Raw genomic sequence first — 17,871 nt, 5'->3', positions numbered from 1 at the left:
ATTAGCCTACGTTCTTTTTCTTATCTCTGACAAAATCTAAGTAATGCGCATATGTCCATCTCGCGAACGTACAGTCTTCTTCTGCCATCTTCACCTATTAAGTCTTGTTTATACAATAATAATAGTTTGATAGATAAATGAAATAAATCACTATACAAATATATCAGATGCTGTCATTTAGTCTTTATTTACTAACCTGGACACCACATGCGTCTATTGACTGACCACGAACAGGTAACATAAATAACTTGCATTTTTCATTTGTTAATGTCTCGCTGTTTTCACTTTTTTCCTTTTTCTGTTTTGTTCTGTAAGAATCTGTCTCAGTGCCATAGGCTATGCTTCAAACCTCACATTGCAGCAGCCAAAAAAATCTGCTTTTCCTCATTGCTTTTTAAATATATAAATAAATACATTGAAAAATAAATATTGAAATAAATGAATAATTTATTATTTATATAATGTGAGAATCCCAAAGAGTAAATTTGTTATTCCCTTCTGCACCCGCACTTCCCCCGTAAGTGCAAGTGTTCACTCATTATTTGAGTTAAGTTTTATAGACAAACAAAGAGAACTGCAAAACATTAAGGAATAAAACATACATTAAATTCTCAAAAAAAATAAATCTAAAAACAAACAAACAAAAAGTTTTAGGACAAATCTACATACAAATATGTTTGTGAAATGTGTGTAGAAACGATTTTAAGAACAAATCTTGATTTTTGACATAAAAATATAGTAACAACTGAAACATATGAAAAAACAACTGAACTGTGCAGCCTTATAATCATGTTGGGAAAGTAATTTCATCCTAACACAACTATAATAGTTATATTGAATTATGTTGCAGTAATTGTATTACATACTCCATATATACATATAGTGCTGGGCAATTGATTAAATTGCGATTAATTGAATACAAAAATTGTGTTTGCAATAAATAAATAATTAAATAAATAAATAAATAATATACAGTGCCTTGCGAAAGTATTCGGCCCCCTTGAACTTTGCGACCTTTTGCCACATTTCAGGCTTCAAACATAATGATATGAAACTGTATTTTTTTGTGAAGGATCAACAACAAGTGGGACACAATCATGAAATTGTGGATATTTCAAACTTTTTTAACAAATGAAAAACTGAAAAATTATTCGGCCCCTTTACTTTCAGTGCAGCAAACTCTCCCCAGAAGTTCAGTGAGGATCTCTGAATTATCCAATGTAGACCTAAATGACTAATGATGATAAATAGAATCCACCTGTGTGTAATCAAGTCTCCATATAAATGCACCTGCACTGTGATAGTCTCAGAGGTCCGTTTAAAGTGCAGAGAGCATCATGAAGAACAAGGAACACACCAGGCAGGTCTGAGATACTGTTGTGGAGAAGTTTAAAGACGGATTTGGATACAAAAAGATTTCCCAAGCTTTAAACATCCCAAGGAGCACTGTACAAGCGTTAATATTGAAATGGAAGGAGTATCAGACCACTGCAAATCTACCAAGACCTGGCTGTCCCTCTAAACATTCAGCTCATACAAGGAGAAGACTGATCAGAGATTCAGCCAAGAGGCCCATGATCACTCTGGATGAACTGCAGAGATCTACAGCTAAGGTGGGAGACTCTGTCCAAAGGACAACAATCAGTCGTATACTGCACAAATCTGGCCTTTATGGAAGGGTGGCAAGAAGAAAAAAAGTGTCATTTAAAGTTTGCCACAAGCCACCTGGGAGACACACCAAACATGTGGAAGAAGGTTCTCTGGTCAGATGAAACCAAAATTGAACTTTTTGGCAACAATGCAAAACGTTATGTTTGGCGTAAAAGCAACACAGCTCATCATCCTGAACACACCATCCCCACTGTCAAACATGGTGGTGGTAGAATCATGGTTTGGGACTGGTTTTCTTCAGCGGGGACAGGGAAGATGGTTAAAATTGATGGGAAGATGGATGGAGCCAAATACAGGACCATTCTGGAAGAAAACCTGATGGAATCTGCAAAAAGCCTGAGACTGGGACGGATTTGTCTTCCAACAAGACAATGATCCAAAACAAAGCAAAATCTACAATGGAATGGTTCAAAAATAAACATATCCAGGTGTTAGAATGGCCAAGTCAAAGTCCAGACCTGAATCCAATCGAGGATCTGTGGAAAGAACTGAAAACTGCTGTTCACAAACGCTCTCCATCCAACCTCACTGAGCTCGAGGTGTTCTGCAAGGAGGAATGGGCAAAAATGTCAGTCTCTCAATGTGCAAAACTGATAGAGACATACCCCAAGCGACTTACAGCTGTAATCGCAGCAAAAAGTGGCGCTACCAAGTATTAACTTAAGGGGGCCGAATTATTTTGATTTGTTAAAAAAGTTTGAAATATCCAATAAATGTCGTTCCACTTCATGACTGTGTCCCACTTGTTGTTGATTCTTCACAAAAAATTACAGTTTCATATAATTATGTTTGAAGCCTGAAATGTGGCAAAAGGTCGCAAAGTTCAAGGGGGCCGAATAATTTTAAAAGCACACTCTATACTTGGAAACATGTAATTTTACCTGTATTTACATGTTTTAACATGAGGCCACAATGTAAAACTGCCAAAGTGTTTAAAAAAGCAACAAATCAAACAAATACACCATTACATTAATGATCTTTAAGATACCAAACAACACAGAAGTTATAGATTTTTTAATATTTTAAACAAACAATATTGAAAGCTCTGCGTCACAGCTTTAAAATGTCAACTCCATCATTGTGGTGTAATAGTTTCTGTAAATTAATTAATTACAATTTAAATTTAATAAGTAAGCTACAAAGGAAGCAATTTTTTTTTCTCCACAGTACAAAAAGTGGTTAAGGTGGAATTTTTTTATTTTATTTTGTCAACTCCATCAGGTTGTCTGATGGTTGACAAATACTCTCAAAAAGTCTATATAATGTGATTTAAAATATATTTTTTTTAGGGATGCACGATATTAGATTTTTGCCGATATCCGATATGCCGATATTTTTCAGCTCCATTTGGCCAATGCCGATACCGATATATGTTTATTTGTTACCTTTGTTTGGAAACAACACCATTTTGAGCAAAAACTTTTTTTTTTTCATTCTGGTTTCAGATTTCTGGGGTCTCCTTACTAAAAGGATTCTTGTTGAAGATAAATAAATGTTAATAAAGTTCTTTGTATGATAAGAGTATATTAAAAGCCCTGAAAATAACAATAATAAATTTAACCAATAATAAATAAAATAAAATAATTTTTTACACATTTGTGCACGCCTATTGTAGAGCTCCTTGGATTATTTTTCATCATCCATTTCCTAAAATTTTATTACAGATTAATACACGGTATATAAAAGTATTTAATTTACAAGTGTCTTGCTTGTGATTTATGACATCATTACTGATTTGATTATTCAGAACAAGAAGTAACTTTAATTTATTTGTGTATTCTACTTTTCATTGTATAACTGTAACAACAGCGCCCCCACTACATGTATAAATATATAGCGGTCTGGGGGGCCGGCACTAGGACCTGGAGGAGCTTCTGCTGCTGTGGAGGCTGCCGCACACGCTAGAGAGTGGGGAGACGCAATTGGGCTTGTTTTGGGTTCGTTTTGGTCTAGTTGTTGTGAATACCAGGCAAATCTGCTGCTGACGGTCACGTGCATTCACAAATTTAAGGCAGCATTTAAAAACAGTCAATATAAATCACTGTACATGCAATGTATTAGGTTGTTTTCACTTCAAGAATGACAGCAGTGCTGACATGGTCTCATCGCTGTATAACTCCTTGCACACGTGAGTTATTGCAGGCGCATATTAACACGTTATCATATCGGCAAGGCATATCGGCATATTTTTTTCATTTTGGCCAATGCCGATTTTTATATTTTAAGTGTTTATCGGCCGATTCTGATGTTGTGCCGATAATATCGTGCATCCCTAATTTTTTTTATATAATATATATTGTATAAAATGATTTAATGTTTAATTATTTTGCTTATGGGGAATTCTTATAATGCGGTTTCATGATTCTATTTACATATACTGTATATTTGGTCTCAGCTCAAACTTTGTCAACTCAATCAGTATGTTACACCGCCAGGTGAAGGTTTTTGTTGATTTTGAAAGAAATGTCTACAGGTCCTTTTAAAAAAAATAGCATATTGTGATAAAGTTCATTATTTTCCATAATGTAATGATAAAAATTAAACTTTCATATATTTTAGATTCATTGCACACCAACTGAAATATTTCAGGTCTTTTATTGTTTTAATACTGATGATTTTGTCATACAGCTCATGAAAACCCAAAAGTCCTATCTCAAAAAATTAGCATATTTCATCCGACCAATAAAAGAAATGTTTTTAATACAAAAAAAGTCAACCTTTAAATAATTATGTTCAGTTGAGCACTCAATACTTAGTCGGGAATCCTTTTGCAGAAATGACTGCTTCAATGCGGCATGGAGGCAATCAGCCTGTGGCACTGCTAAGGTGTTATGGAGGCCCAGGATGCTTCGATAGCGGCCTTAAACTCATCCAGTGTGTTGGGTCTTGCGTCTCTCAACTTTCTCTTCACAATATCCCACAGATTCTCTATGGGGTTCAGGTCAGGAGAGTTGGCAGGCCAATTGAGCACAGTAATACCATGGTCAGTAAACCATTTACCAGTGGTTTTGGCACTGTGAGCAGGTGCCAGGACGTGCTGAAAAACCAAATCATCTCCATAAAGCTTTTCAGCAGATGGAAGCATGAAGTGCTCCAAAATCTCCTGATAGCTAGCTGCATTGACCCTGCCCTTGATAAAACACAGTGGACCAACACCAGCAGCTGACATGGCACCCCAGACCATCACTAACTGTGGGTACTTGACACTGGACTTTTGACACGGGACAGGCATTTTGGCATTTCCTTCTCCCCAGACTCTGGCACATTGATTTCCGAATGACATGCAAAATTTGCTTTCATCCAAAAAAAGTACTTTGGACCACTGAGCAACAGTCCAGTGCTGCTTCTCTGTAGCCCAAAAGTGGCTTGACCTGGGGAATGCGGCACCTGTAGCCCATTTCCTGCACACGCCTGTGCACGGTGGCTCTGGATGTTTCTACTCCAGACTCAGTCCACTGTTTCCGCAGGTCCCCTAAGGTCTGGAATCGGTCCTTCTCCACAATCTTCCTCAGGGTCCAGTCACCTCTTCTCGTTGTGCAGCGTTTTTTACCACACTTTTTCCTTGCCACAGACTTCCCAATGAGGTGCCTTGATACAGCACTCTGTGAACAGCCTATTTTTTTCAAAAATTTCTTTCTGTGTCTTACCCTCTCGCTTGAGGGTGTCAATGATGGCCTTCTGGACAGCAGTCAGGTCGGCAGTCTTACCCATGATTGCGGTTTTGAGTAATGAACCAGGCTGGGAGTTTTTAAAATCCTCGTGAATCTTTTGCAGGTGTTTAGAGTTAATTAGTTGATTCAGATGATTAGGTTAATAGCTCGTTTAGAGAACCTTTTCATGATATGCTCCTTTTTTAAATAGTTATTTTGGGATTTCATAAGCTGTATGCCAAAATCATCAGTATTAAAACAATAAAAGACCTGAAATATTTCAGTTGGTGCGCATTGAATCTAAAATATATGAAAGTTTAATTTTTATCATTACATGTGTAAAAAGGCTAAATCATCAATGGAACTACATGATATGTATTAATTACCAAGAACATTGGTGATATATGTTTAATATTAAAATGAGGGAGGATAATTTAGGAATTGGGTTGTTCATATTAGTGTGAAAACAAAACAAAAATAAACAGATCATGTATTTTATGATTTAGATTCTTTACCGAAAACCAATATTACATAACTGGAGATTTTACATTGTTTTTGGATAGATTAAATTAAATTAGCATGCTTCTTAACGTGTCTGACAGAGTCGGAGACACTTGAGTTATGGAGTGAATAATATAATTTTTTTTTTTTTTTAAATCTGTTTCCTTACATGTTTCATTATTTGAGACCTTTGTCTACAAAAAAAATAATAATTGTATAATGTAGTTTAGTTATCTCAAGAATATCTTTATATATATATATATATATATATATATATATATATATATATATATAGTATATACACACATGCACGTGTACATATTTACACACACATACATTACACACATTATGTAAACACAAACTTTTATTTTACACAAACATTTAATTTAATCTTAAATACATTACATCATATGCCAGCAGTTATATAATAAAAGCTGCGCTATATGTTCAGGTGCAAGGTTTCTCTGAATAATGCAGATATACGCATGTGTAAAGCTGACTAATAAAAGGTCTGTAATCTGGGACTGTATAAAATGTGTTTATTGTGAGAACAACACACTTGGCATTGCTTGAGGATCGGGCGAGTGCAGAAAGCCTTATATGGAGATGGTTTGGGCTTGTTTTATGCAACTGACTAACCTTGTGCACACACGCGGCCAATCATTTAGAATATGGTGAATTCTTAAAATCAGAATGATGAGAAGAACAAATTTATGTACCTATGCACATGCTGTGAATTAGGCAGATATTTTTTTGTGAGAAGTCCTCCTGTGCGTACAAATACGAAATAATACACAATTATTAGAGAATCAAAACCCATTGTCTCTGCAGACACAAACACCATCACACACTTCTAGTAGATCATAAGTAATGATTGAAATAGATTAAGTCAATACTTTTTTGAGAAAATCCCTCAGTGGTCCTTTAAAGATATCTCCAAAGATATCACCTTCACATTCAGTTGTGCTCTGTATAATATTTTTGAATGCAAAAATGCATTTTGCGTTACTACTCTGTGCTGCCTGGTCGACATATTTTAATGTATTGTTTCATTATTCATCTTTTTATCAAACTCTGGTTCAAATTAAAACTGCAGTGTGACTGACAGGTGGATCAGTGACATTATCATGGGAGTGGGTCAAAAGAAAATAATTCTGGAATGCTAGTTACCTTGGCAACAGCAGGGCAGCCATCACGTCGTACAGTTTCAATGCCTTTGGCATCAAACACTGGATTTTTCTGATCCAAACTCTCATACATGTATCCAACGTAACGCTTCTTAGTTTGTAACACGCATGGGAGGTACACCTGCCCCAACACACAAGTCAAACAGACAAAACTGTAAAGCAAACAATCGTGTGGCTTAAAAGATGGTATACTCTTAAGACAAATCACTGATAAAGCACTTCACAAACCTTCTCAAATTTCAATTTAATGGGTTTAGGGTTGGTTACAGTGACAGCCTCTGCAATTTCATTACCAATCTTAAATGCCTGTTCCTTGGTTGCTCCTTTCAACAACACAAACATACTGAAAGAGAAAGAGACAGTATAAAACTGTATACCAATGTTTTGGCTTGGTTAGAGTCCAGATTGGCACCCTATAGTGAATGCTGAATACCCCACTATAGTGAACTGTGAGACATTTCAGCTACTCATGAACTGTCACTGATGCTTCTTCCTGAAAAAAGCTATCTGCAAGTTGCGGAAGCTATACCTTTGTAAGTTACTTTATCTACAGTTTTTGTGCAATTCTTGCTACTGTTCTGACCTGCGATTACTGGATAAAATGGTTAAGCGCATTGAAAGACCACTAAATATTTTTTAATGTCTTGCAAATCAATCTGAATGAGTCAAATTGGAGGAAACAGACTAATTACAAAATGACAACAACAAAAAACACTCCCACTTGGTCAGCAAACAATGTAGGTCACATGTTCATTGAAATTAACTAATGGATTCAGATTTTTTTCTCTACCTGTCTGTATCTCCATAGACCACACGCGCTCCCCATTTCTTTGTGTCATTGACCATCTTTATGGCTCTCTCCAAAGTCTCTCGGGCCTTGTGTACAATGCTGTCCCCTACCTGGAGTATGAGAAGATTTTCTTTGATGAGAGACATTTTCTCTGGTTTCTTTAGCAACAGTTTCAGTTTCAGTCTTTCTGGTATGGGGTAATGTTGCATGCACAATTTGAATACAACCTAAATTTAATTTTCATTTAAATCAGTGGCTTTACTTCAGGACCCAGATTTTACATAGGCCAAACAATATGATAATATTTACAGTAGACTTTATAATTTGAGTCTTTAAGATTCTCAATTTCAATGGTTTTAGCAACCAAAAATGTATGGCACAAAATAAATTAAATCAAAAATCCATTTAAAAGGTGATATTGAGTGAAAAGTTGATTAGACTATTAATTTTGCTATAATAATAATTCATTATTTGGTTAGTTGCAATTAACTCCTTGCATCTAGCATTGTTTTTCCTATCTGGTCTGTGATCAGATTAGGCATGCAACTAATTTTAAACAGTTGAAAACCACTTATTTAAAATGCCAAGTTACAGCATGTACCTCAACGTTGGGCATTCGTCCTGAAAAGTTGGCAGCAGTGTAACCGAATGTGACATTAGCAATAAGTTTGAGGCCAAGCTGCCTGGCATCCAGCAGGCGCAATAGAGCTTTGTCGTTCTTGTATGCCTTCATGGACTGCTTCACCATGATCCTCGTCTTCAAAATCTCTTCCAGCATACGTGGAAGCACACCCCTCCGCACTGATGACTAAGCACACACAAACTGTGAGTAGAACAAACTTTGACACTGCCATTGTAAGAGATATTACAAATAAATATTACTATAGAATGGATAGTTCTTGCTCGTGTATATTATATATATATATATATATATATATATATATATATATATATATATATATATATATATATATATATATATATATATATATATACATTTATATATATATGTGTTTGTGTGTGTATATATATACATACATACATACATTCATATATACACACACACACACACACATGCATGCATGATGCTTGGTAACTAAAAGCATATTTGTCTGTTGTGATTATTATTGATAATATATTAATTATCCTTTGAACCCTGGTATCCATTATCATAGTTGCAACTGTTTTATAACAAGCCATTATCCGAGGCATTGCAGTCTCGTATACATCAACCAGTGACAATTTCTTAAAACCCAATCCAGTAACAAATTTTGGAAATCCTGTTTCATATACTATTATAACCATATACAGTATAAATTATACAGCAAGTAGCAAGCTAGTTTTCGATTTCAAATACTCAATTTTATCTTGTGAGCCTGTTGCCATTTAGGGATCATTCAGTATTTAAATGAAAAGGGGTTAACAGCAGTGTAATCTCAAAACTACCTTAACAAATGCGACACCATTGGGAGAAATGGTGATGTCATTTCTGAGTTTGTAGAGGAGGTTAGGAGGAACTCTGAGAGATGTACAACCAAACCTAAACTCATCACACCTGAGATAGTAAGAGAGAGTAGAATAGATAAACATTTATGAACCACACAACAGATGCTGCAGATATATAGAAATGGTCTAATGTAGTTTTATTCTAAATCCAAAAGCAAGCTTACGTTCCAAGATTCTCAACATGGCCGAGGCAAGTTGAGAAACAGTAATTGTAGGCAATGATGATTGATGGATACAGTGACTGGAAATCTAACACAATGACAGAGTTGCTATAGAAACGCGATTCTGGCTCCATAACAAGTGGAATGCACTGCGGGGCTCTTTGCTGGGCGCGCTGCTGTGTGCTTGGAGTCACTGGGATGTAATTTAATGGCTTTGCAATCCTTAACATCATTGATTCCACACGGTACTGCAATAAGAGGAAAGAGGTTAACTACCAACACAAAACTGCAAAAAGTATTTATGGATATAATAAATCAAAAATTGTAATATAATATAAATCTGTAGATCTCTCTTTTTCAAGAATTAAAGCAATACCATTTTTTAAATACAACTTAATTGATAACTTGCCACACAGGAAATAAATTATAGTTGGGAATCAAGAAACAAGAAAATAACTGGTAACACTTTATAATAACATTCAGTTGTAAGTCACATAAGTATTTAGTTAATGATGAACAAATAATTTACTTATTTAACAAATAAGTTACTAGTTAATATAGTATTAATCACTGAAATGTCAGTGTACCATTATCTCAATAAATAATTGTTAATCAATCAACAAAAAATGAATTTATGCTAAAGCTATTTTTTAAAAGAATGATAAATTACTAGTTGTCAAATTAATACAAATTTTAAAATGACTTAAAGTCAGGGGATTGCAGTGCGTTAAGTTAAATCCTTTCACTCAATGGTGCAGACTTGTGTTCTGTGTGGGATTTAGTGTTAATGTGAACTGATTTTACCCTCCACTGAAGCTCACATGTGCATGTTAAAGACTCCATGTGTGTCAGAGAAGACAGCTGTCTATACCCTCATCGGTCAGAATTTACATTAAAGTACACACTACAAAGTGTTCCACACCTGTTATAGATGATGCTGTAAATGCATGAATAAATCATTAACAAAGCTTTATCACCCGTTACAAATGATCTGTACATGTATACAAGGCATTTACAACGCTTTCTGCATTCCCTAATTTAAAGTGTAGACTATTCATCACTTGTAAATGTCTTACACATAATTCGTAGATCTATATTAACTGTTACAAATTATCTTTACATGTATACAAGGCATTTAAAATGCTTTATGTGTCCCCTTATCTAAAGTGTAGACTAGTCATCACTTGTAAATGTTTACACATCATTTGTAGATCTTTCTCACCCATTACAAATGATCTGTACATGTATACAACGCATTCACAACGCTTTCTGCATCCTCTAAAGTGTAGACTATTTATCACTTGTAAATGTTTTACACATTATTTGTAAATTTTTCTCATCCGTTACAAATGCATTCTGATTGCAACAACAAATGTACATGTGAAAATTAAATTCTGCTATTCCCATCTAATTTCTGTAAGCATTTAACTCCTATTTGTCACATAACCCAATCCCTTCCCTAAACCTACCTGTTTGTGTATTATAAAAAATAAAATAAAAAATAATAAACAGGCAGATAAAATATAACAGGCAGATAGGATTGTAGGAACAATTTATTCAATAAGTACAAATATTCCAATTCAAGGAAGGCCAATTGATTGGTTTGTGAAGTCCCTCCACCGGCTGATGATCAACACATTTCAAAATTTGCTGCCGGAAGAAACATCATGTCAGCTTTGACAGCATTGGCTATCATGTGTCTCGTATCCAATTACGTCAGCTTTGATTGTAAAATGCCATTGGCTCTCGTGTGTCATGTGACGGATTGCGTCATGCTAAAGAGTCGGGTGTATCATTTGAAAAAGAAATATGCGTTCATAAAGCGATCATCATTTCAACGATTAAAACATTAAGATCAACTCTGTTCTTTACATAAAGATATTGTATACCTTCAGAAAACTTGGAATGCAACATGAGCTAATACTTTTATACTGTTTTTGGTCAGTTTTTGCAATAAATACCTGTGACTGCACATTTATTTGCATGTTACGTGTTTTATTTTGTTTAGAAGTGGGTAGGTTTAGGGTAGGAGTGGGGTTAGTTGGTCCAAAATATAAAAAATGCCTATACATATTTTTAAATCATGTCTACTTTTAAAAATGTCTTGATCTGACTCATTGGGATATGCATAAATTAATTTGGACCGAATTAATTGTAAATTAAATCATAATTTACTAATGGTTTGATCTTCATTTGTTAATGATTAACAATTTATTGAGATAATGGTACACTGACATTTCAGTGATAAATAATTTATTAACTAGTAACTTAACCATTTACTAAGGATCTGTTTGATTATTTTATGATATGCTATTTTTTAAAGACAACTTATGACAGATTTGTAGATTGTTAGCACATTACTTAATCATTTTTGTAAATTATTAGTTTATCATTATCCAATAACTTGTAAATTATTGAAACTACTGAAATTACTGAATTACTGAAACTACAAAACATACAAAAAAAGTAAATATTTATTAACATGCTAAAACTTTAGTATGGGCAACCCATTCACTATTAACTACGACTTATGCCTCAATAAACTCCTAATTTACTACTTATTAATAGTTAGTAAAGTATTTTTTTTAGCATTTAACTTTAGGTATTGGGTAGGATTAAGGGATGTAGAATAAGGTCACGCTATAACTAGAACTATAATGTATGGCGGAATAGCACTTCTGCGCAGCAAAAAGTCCCGGCTGAAACATCCTCCCTCACATCTCCCTCTCCCCCCTATTGACAGAAATGAGAGAGGGAGGGGGAGATGTGAGGGAGGATTTTTCAGGTGTGACTTTTTTTTGTGCCGAGTCTAAGTGCTATTCCGTCATACTTTTTATTTTTTAAAACTTTACGTTTTATTTTGTGTCACCATACTTGATCGTTCAACTATTCGTGTAACTGTATAAAGTTACACTAATTTCCCTCTTCAATTTTTCCCTCTTCAATCTAGGGAAAACGTGGAGGTGTTTAGTCGCTTCTAACTTGATCTCTGGTACCATAGTGGATGAACTGAGCTTAGTGGGCTAATCTAAATGCTATCAGAATGTCACGATTTGTCACAGAATGAAGCGATTAAAGGGTTACTTCAGCGATTAGCATATGGCTTTGTATCAGTAGAAACCCTGGAGAATATTCAAATTATTGTGCTTTCCCCCCTCATACCTCCCTGAGACGAGAGATTTATGCATTTTATTTCTGGAAAAATTCCTCCTATGATGCAAAATGACGATTTTTGCATCATAGGAGGAATGCTTGCCCAAAGGCTAAAGACTACAGCCAGCAGAGGGAGCCATTTCCGCATGTTTTGAATCTGCGCATGGGGGATGGGAGATTACACTCAGCTGGCAGGGAGAGCTCAGCTTGCAGACAGGATAATTTAAACGGAGCTATGGTGAGCAATGTAAGTCTTTTAACTTCTCAAATTCATTTCTATGAAAGTTAAGCTTGCAAATGCATGAACTGAAACGCGTGCCAGACTGAACTGGCGTTGTGAATGTATGCCGCGAATGTAGTCGCGATTACCTCAGCTCTCATCACTCCTGCAGTTAGTGCTCAGGGCTGTGATACTCGCGCGGTGACTCACTCATTATATTGAACAGACACGTTCAGTTTTTAATTGTAGTGTCTTCTCTAACTCAGACACAGTAATGAAGTTGGTGGTGTTGGGAATGGCCTCACAGGGCAGCGAAGCATTCTGGGAATTGTAGTCTTTCATCCCCATGGGACAAAAACACATTTTCTGTCTTTTCTCAGTCTAGAAGACACCAAATTCAAAAATAATTTCACATTTCTACTGCATTGATGACCCAGTTTAACTACAGATTCATCTTCCCAGCGCTGAAGTACCCCTTTAAGTGCATGCACAGAGACGAGAGAGGTATGTATCAACTCGTCTTAGTTAAGGGAATAACAGTTTAATATGAAAAAGCAGTGAAGTATCCCTTTAAAAAAATGATTTGGTAACCCTCCTGCACCATTGTTCTCTTTAGTGCAAAGAAATACGTCTCCTGATAATTCTCTAATTCTCTAACAACTTCCGCCAAGTTGTTTCTATTATTGTTAGCATTAATTCTGATTCAAATGGACCAGATATGTAACAATATGAATTATTATTTTTGTATTATTGTATAACAGGTTTTAGATGGATGATTACCTGTGAGCCCCTGGTTAGCACATGGTAGAACTGAATTCCAAACACGCGTGCCAGCTCACTTGTCTTGCCAATAATATCCTGCTGATGGAGTAATTGGACTGTACCACACACACGACTCACATAATGATCCACCACTTTCCACCTGACCCAAATGAAAGCAACAGATATCAGAATAGTAGATTAGATAAACAGTAAACATTATTAAATGTCACATGCACACTGCAAATAATGTATTACATAATGCAATGCGCCCAATTTATATTTCAGTGTGACAAATTAATCAATCAATTAATATCAGCAGTAATTTATAACATTCAATTATTGAACATGGGCATGATGTTTCCTTAACATGACATTTAGTCATTCAATGACATACAGTGTAAGTATAATTTGTCTATACATTTCAAAAGAAACCATTCTAATGCATTTACCTCACAGTAGAAATTATGTAAAAGTACTGGTATTTTGGCAGTCTTTTTGGAGTACTGGATTTACTGACAACCAACTTAATTAGGTACTCACGATAAGCGGGTGTGTTTTTGCACCTTGAAGATAGTGCATACACAAAATTTTAATTTGCAGCATTTAGCAGTGTCCAATCAGAGGTGTTTAGTCAGAATTCTTTCAGGGCCAATTCTGAACACACACGAATCCTTTCATTTTACCAAACAAAGTGATATAATAAAAGAAGCACAATTACTTAATTTTATTTACAACAAGTTTATACAAGAGATTGAACTGACAGCTTCAGTGATTATATAAAGAGTGCACTTTGCAGTGTGTAACATGTTTAAAAACGTATTGAATTTTTTTTTTAATGGGATATATACAAAAAGCTTGCACTTCTCAGAAGTGACAACTGCATATAAATACGGGCGTGAATCCTCTAAATTGAAACGTTGAGTCTCTTCTGAAACTGAAATGACTGCCAGTGATAACTGTAGCAAAAGACGGAAAAAAAAGTGTTTTTGTGTCATTTTATTACTGACTTTCCACTTTAACTTTTTAAAGCAATGATTGCTTAATTGAAACATATTTGAAGGTTAAAGAGTTAGTTCACCCAGAACTGAAATTGATGTCATTAATGACTCACACTAATGTCGTTCCATACCCGTAAGACCTCCATTCATCTTCGGAACACAGTTTAAGATATTTTATATTTAGTCCGAGAGCGTATCGAAGTGTATACACACTATACTGTCCATGTCCAGAAAGGTAATAAAAACATAATCAAAGTAGTCTATATGTGACATCAGTTGGTTAATTAATCTAAAATACATTTTGGTCCAAAAATAACAAAAACTACAACTTTATTCAGCATTGTCTTCTCTTCCTTGTTTGTGTTCAATCCTCAAATAAAGATTCAAACGGTAATGAATCAGTGAATCGTTAACGCTTCTTTAGTCGTTTGGCAACCCTGCAGTCTGAACCACTGCAGGCGATCCACCCTTACATTTCTTTGACCGGGGCCAACATGGTGCTATGCCCCAGCATTGGGCAGTCTTTACTGTCAAGCCTTAAAAAAGGAAATACAATTATATAATTCTGTAATCTTGATTACACTCACTTCATGCAGCAGTGCTTCTCCGAAAATGCGGTGGCGAATTCGTGAAAATGTACAGGTGCGAGTTTGGTTATAGAATGCTGCTGGCACTGTTATAAACTCCCATATACAAAAATAATTTCAAAAATATTATTTTCAAGCAGCCAGTATGCACCTGGGCTTCAGTCCATGGATGTCCATGTATTAATTTACCCCTGACATAACATGCTTATCTGCATATACAAGAGATGAGAAGAAGCATCGATTGACTTGAAGACAGCCACTCTGTAAGTGTTTGTAACTATTTTCATTTGATTATTTGTTTATTTATTGTTAGATAAGTTTGTCTGTGTATGCGGCCTCCCTCGTGTGAAGACCGACAGGTGTTAAGACATCAACTTTTCCCTGTGCAACTCCTCCCAAGCAAGGACCCCGACAAGGCACTTGAGTATTGTTTTTCTTTTCATTATTTGTGTTCAGTTATTTCTATCTGCCCTTTTCTCTGATCTGTATTCACCATGTGCTTTTAAATCTCTACTATTACTACTAGCACTAGTAAATCACGCTCTGTACACGTGAGACGCCGCAATCCGAATAATATGCGTAGTCTACCTAAATCCTCTGCTACTTTACTCTCTATTCCAATTGGTCTCTGGAATTGCTAGTCTGCTGTAAACAAAGCGGACTTTATTTCATCTATTGGGACTCTATTCACAGCTCAGCCTCATGGCCCTAACTGAGACCTGGATCAAACCAGAGGACACTGCCACTCCTGCAGCCCTCTCAAATAATTGTACTTTTTCACACACCCCTTGCGCAATTGGGAGGGGTGGAGGTACTGGTTTGCTTATCTCAAATGATTGGAAATTTGATTCCTTACCATCTCTATCAAGCAGTTCATTTGAATCACACTCAATCACTATTACTCACTCTGTTAAAATCCATGTTGTAGTGGTCTATCGCCCTCCAGTTCACCTCGGTAACTTTGTGGAATAGTTGGATGCATTATTTTCTAACTTCACTGAGGATGGCACTCCTCTGGTTCTGCTAGGTGACTTCAACATCCATCTTGATAAACGCCTAGCCACTGACTTCACCACTCTACTGACCTCATTTGACCTTAAGTTAGTATCTACTATGGATACTCACAAATCAGGTAACCCTTAGACCTTATCTACACACGCTACTGCTCCACGGACAGCACTTTAGTTACTCCATTGCACACGTCAGACCACTTTCTCATCACTCTTAACCTCATACTGACTCCTGACACAACAAACACTCCTCGGCAGATTAGCTTTTCGGCCTAATCTACTCCCTCTTCGGCCTAATCTACTCCCTCTCTCCCTCTCACCTATCTCCTATTGTTTCATCTTCACTTCCTTGACCTGCTCAGTTCTCAGAACTGGACACTAACAGTGCTACTGACACTCTTTGCTCCACTCTACCATCCTCGTTAGACAGCTTTTGTCCCCTTTCATCCAGACCAGCTAGTCCCACCCCATCTGCCCCCTGGCTGTCTAATGTTCTCCGTGAACATTGCTCTGGACTCAGGGCGGCAGAGAGGAAATGGCGGAAATCTAAAACTCTTCTGACCTTACCTTGGATCAGTCTCTTCTCTCCTTTCTCTACAAATGTGTCCACTGCTAAAACAACATACTGCCACAACAAAATCAACAATTGCTCGGACTCTCGCACACTCTTTAAAACATTCTCCTCTCCTCCCCCCCCCCCTTCATCAACTCTTACAGCTGATGACTTTGCATCATTTTTCACAAACAAAACCTCCCTCATCAGCAACCAGTTCTCCTCAACACAAACTGACACGCACAACTCAACAACTAACACACACATGCTTCCATCCTCTCTGCTCTCAGAGCCAGAGATTTCTAAACTCATCCTTTCCAATCACCCAACTACCTGCCCGCTTAATTCTATACCCTCTCCCCTCCTTCAGGCCATTTCTTCTTCAATCACTCCTGCACTCACTTACATTGTCAACACTTCTCTTCACACATGGAGATTTCCCACAGCATTTAAGCAGGCTCGGGTAACCCCACTGCTTTAGAAACTCTCTCTGAATCCTGCACTTTTAGAAAACTACAGACCGGTATCCCTTCTGACTTTCATTGCAAAGACACATTAGAGTGTCTTGAAAAGAACAACCTCCTAGACAGCAACCAATCCAGCTTCAAAAGCGGCCACTCGACTGAGGCTGCCCTACTCTCGGTTACTGAGGCACTGAGACTGGCAAAAGCAGCTTCCAAATCCTCAGTGCACATCTTGCTGGATCTGTCTGCTGCTTTTGACACAGTCAAACCACCAGACCCTCCTGTCAACTCTTAAGAAGATGGGTATCTCAAGAACTGCTCTCCAGTGGTTCAGATCGTACCTCTCAGTTAGGTCCTACAGGGTGTCATGGAGAGGTGAAGTGTCTAAGTCACATCATCTAGCTACTGGGCCAGGGTTCAGTGCTTGGGCCACTTCTCTTCTCCATCTACATGTCATCATTAGGATCTGTCATTCAGAAACACGGCTTCTCCTATCACTGCTATGCTGATGACACTCAACTCTACTTCTCATTTCAACCAGATGATCCTACAGTTGGTGTTCGTATCGCTGCCTGCCTGACAGACATTTCTGGCTGGATGAAGGAGCATCACCTTCAACTTAATCTTGCAAAGACAGAATTACTTGGTGTCTCATCCA

At 36.6% G+C, this 17,871-nt stretch overlaps 1 protein-coding gene across 2 annotated transcripts in view; it reads right to left on the bottom strand.

Annotated features, from left to right (window-relative positions):
* Positions 1–17,871, bottom strand: part of rev3l (REV3 like, DNA directed polymerase zeta catalytic subunit) — a 204,124-nt gene that overhangs the window by 34,267 nt on the left and 151,986 nt on the right. For both annotated transcript variants that reach the window (XM_067417392.1, XM_067417393.1), the window contains exons 22-28: positions 13,620–13,761; positions 9,470–9,714; positions 9,246–9,354; positions 8,401–8,607; positions 7,800–7,909; positions 7,238–7,352; positions 6,993–7,130 (exon numbers count right to left, since the gene is read on the bottom strand). In XM_067417392.1, coding sequence (XP_067273493.1) covers positions 6,993–7,130; positions 7,238–7,352; positions 7,800–7,909; positions 8,401–8,607; positions 9,246–9,354; positions 9,470–9,714; positions 13,620–13,761 — 1,066 coding nt within the window. The remainder of the gene's footprint in view (positions 1–6,992; positions 7,131–7,237; positions 7,353–7,799; positions 7,910–8,400; positions 8,608–9,245; positions 9,355–9,469; positions 9,715–13,619; positions 13,762–17,871) is intronic.

This window comes from Pseudorasbora parva, chromosome 15, assembly GCF_024679245.1.
Source record: "Pseudorasbora parva isolate DD20220531a chromosome 15, ASM2467924v1, whole genome shotgun sequence".
Lineage (NCBI taxonomy): Eukaryota > Metazoa > Chordata > Actinopteri > Cypriniformes > Gobionidae > Pseudorasbora > Pseudorasbora parva.
This window is presented reverse-complemented; position numbering and strand designations above follow the sequence as displayed.